The following is a 3,362-nucleotide window of genomic DNA, read 5'->3' on the forward strand; positions in this document are numbered from 1 at the left end:
AAATGAAATCATTCTTGGGTTACCAGGATGGCTCAGTCGGTTAAGCGTCTGACTCTTGATTTCGGCTCAGGTCATGATCTCAGGGTCCTGGGATTGAGCCCCACATTAGGCTCCGCACTCAGCAGGAGTCTGCTTCTCTCGCTCCCCTCCCCCACCTCTCTCTCCTCTCTCTCTCAAATAAATAAATAGATCTTTTAAAAAAAATTTTTGTAAATAAGGGTGCCTGGGTGGCTCAGTCGGTTAAGCATCTGCCTTTGGCTCAGGTCATGGCCCCAGGGTCCTGGATTCCAGTCCAGCAAAGGGCTCATGAGCAGGGAGCCCGCTTCTCACTCTCCATCTGCCCTTCCCCCTGCTTGTGTTCCCTCTCTCACTGTCTCTCTTTCTATCGAATAAATAAATAAAATCTGAAAAAAAATTATAAATAAAGAGATAAAAATGAAATCACTCCCCGTAAACATCTTAGACATATGCCAAAAAAAATACCAATGGCTGTTGGCTTCTAAAGTCCCTATTAGGTGAAGAATTCAGCAAAAGCAATAGCTGTGATTTATTGATCCTTCCCCCAGATAGAGCATCTTACATATGCTGTCTCGTTAATGTTGCCTCCAAACAACCCTGGGAATTAATGACAGAGGAGGGCCCCGGCTCAGAGGGCTCTCTTGTTCTCCCTCCAGCAGAATTGCCTGGGGTTCCTGCATCCCCCGGCCCCAGCACTTGGCCCAGGAGGGATGGCAGAGGTAATGAGAAGTGTTTGTAGCGTGAGAGAAAGAAGCTGGCTGAGGAAGCATGGAAAAGTGTAGGGAGAGCTGGAGGACTTCAGTCGAATACAAAATTACCTGCTTCTTTTTTTTTTAAAGATAGATTTATTATTTATTTATTTATTTATTTATTTGTCAGAGAGAATAAGAGCGTAAGTGGGGGGACCTGCAGGCAGAGGGAGAAGCAGGTTCCCCGCTGGGAAAGGAGCCCCATGCGGGACTTGATCCTAGGACCCTGGGGATTGTGACCTAAGCTGAAATCAACTGGGCCACCCAGGCATCCCAAATTGCCTGCTTTGTTATTAAGAAATGTTAATTTCCTCTTTCATTACGGCCTCCCTGGGCTGCCAGTCTGGCCGTTGTGGATGGACACCGTCTTGGCCAGAGGCAGAGTGGCCCACCCAGCCAGTTTCCTTCTTTGCTATCTACTCTAGTGATTCGTGTACATGAGCTCAGGGTGGCTTTCGAGGGAAGAATGGTGCAGGTGGCTTTCGAGGGAAGAATGGTGCCCAGGCAACCACGAGGTTCCTTCCCACACTAAAAGTAAGTTGTTTTTTATCCCACTGGTGTATCTTACCTCGATGACCCAGAGCCCTCTGTAACCCATCCTGGCTCCTGTGTGATGACCTTCCTCATCTCCACAGGTCACGGCAGGCCAGGAAGACTGAGGGTCTTCATGCTGCTTTCCTGACCCTCTAGGATGGATGTGTGTGGCTGGAAGGAAATGGAGGTGGCTCTGGTCAGTTTCGATAACTCGGATGAAATCCACGAAGAGCCGGGCTATGCCACAGACTTTGACCCAACCAGCCCAAAAGGCTGTCCTGGGAGCAGCCCCTTCTCCAACTGGAGGATCCTCATTGGTGATGGCACCAACCATGAGATGGCCTTCTCCAAGCTCTCAAGAGACGATGTCGATTCCCCAGGGCCCGAGCCAGTAGTCCTGAATGAAGGAAACCAGCGGGTGATCATCAACATTGCCGGGTTGAGGTTTGAGACCCAGCTCAGAACCCTCAATCAGTTCCCCGAGACCCTCCTGGGAGACCGGGAGAAAAGGATGCAGTTCTTCGACTCCATGAGAAACGAGTATTTCTTTGACAGGAACCGGCCGAGTTTTGATGGAATCCTGTATTATTACCAATCGGGTGGGAAGATCCGGCGCCCCGCCAACGTCCCCATTGACGTCTTCGCTGATGAAATCTCCTTCTATGAGCTGGGTAGCGAGGCCATGGACCAGTTCCGGGAGGATGAAGGCTTCATCAAAGACCCTGAAACACTGCTCCCCACCAATGACTTCCACCGGCAGTTCTGGCTCCTCTTCGAGTACCCCGAGAGCTCCAGCGCTGCCCGGGGCGTGGCCGTGGTCTCCGTGCTGGTTGTGGTCATCTCCATCACCATCTTCTGCCTGGAAACACTACCAGAGTTCCGGGAGGAGAGGGAGCTGAAGGTAATGAGAGACCCCGGCGTCAACACAAGCAAGTCAGTCCTCTCCCACACCATGTTCACTGACCCTTTCTTTATGGTGGAGTCCACCTGCATTGTTTGGTTCACCTTGGAACTGGTGCTCCGGTTTGTGGTCTGCCCCAGCAAGACCGACTTCTTCAGGAACATCATGAACATCATCGATATCATCTCCGTCATCCCCTACTTTGCAACCCTCATCACAGAGCTGATCCAGGAGACAGAGCCCAGCACCCAACAGAACATGTCCCTGGCCATCCTGAGGATCATCCGGCTGGTGCGGGTTTTCCGGATCTTCAAGCTCTCCCGGCACTCCAAGGGGCTGCAGATCCTGGGCCAGACGCTGAAGGCTTCCATGCGGGAGCTGGGGCTGCTCATCTTCTTCCTCTTCATTGGGGTCATCCTCTTCTCCAGCGCGGTCTACTTTGCCGAGGTGGATGAGCCTGAGTCCCATTTCTCTAGCATTCCTGATGGCTTCTGGTGGGCAGTAGTCACCATGACAACTGTGGGCTATGGTGACATGTGCCCAATCACCCCCGGGGGGAAGATTGTGGGCACTCTGTGTGCCATCGCGGGGGTCCTCACTGTTGCCCTCCCTGTGCCTGTCATCGTCTCCAACTTTAATTACTTCTACCATCGGGAGACTGAGAATGAAGAGAAGCAAAACATCCCAAGTGATATTGACAAAATCCTCAACAGTGTGGGCTCAAAAATGGGCAGCACAGACTCTCTTAGTAAGACCAACGGTGGCTGCTCCACAGAGAGGTCCAAGAAGTGACCTGTCCAAGAGTCCTTGCCCCCGAGTCTCCCTGTCTATTTTTCTTTGTCTCTCTCTCTGTGTCTCTGTCTCTCCCCTTCTCTCTCTGCCTCTGTCCCCACGCCCACAGCTTCTCGTTCCCGCTCCCCTCTCTGCCTCTTGCTCTCTGTTTTTCTGAAAAAGAGAGTTTATCCTTTGAGAATAGCAGGCCATCTTGGATTGCAAGCTGTTTGAATAACCCCATACTTCTGCTGCATTTTCTAAGCTGTTTTCTTTCAAGCAACCATAGGAAGATTTAATTCTCCTTTCCTCGGAGGGGTACTTCTGGTCCTTGCTGCTCGCCTATGGTACCCAAGATCAGCTGTATTGACATCAAGTGGGAGCAAGGA

The 3,362-nt window shown here is 51.3% G+C and overlaps 1 protein-coding gene across 1 annotated transcript; it reads left to right on the forward strand.

The window, feature by feature from the left end:
• Nucleotides 1-1,458: 1,458 nt before the first annotated feature.
• Nucleotides 1,459-2,994, forward strand: KCNA10 (potassium voltage-gated channel subfamily A member 10). Its single transcript, XM_046022171.1, has one exon. The coding sequence runs from the start codon at nt 1,459-1,461 to the stop codon at nt 2,992-2,994; it is 1,536 nt and encodes a 511-aa protein (XP_045878127.1).
• Nucleotides 2,995-3,362: the final 368 nt, after the last annotated feature.

The sequence above is a fragment of the Meles meles genome, chromosome 1 (genome assembly GCF_922984935.1).
Source record: "Meles meles chromosome 1, mMelMel3.1 paternal haplotype, whole genome shotgun sequence".
In the NCBI taxonomy this organism is placed as follows: Eukaryota; Metazoa; Chordata; class Mammalia; order Carnivora; family Mustelidae; genus Meles; species Meles meles.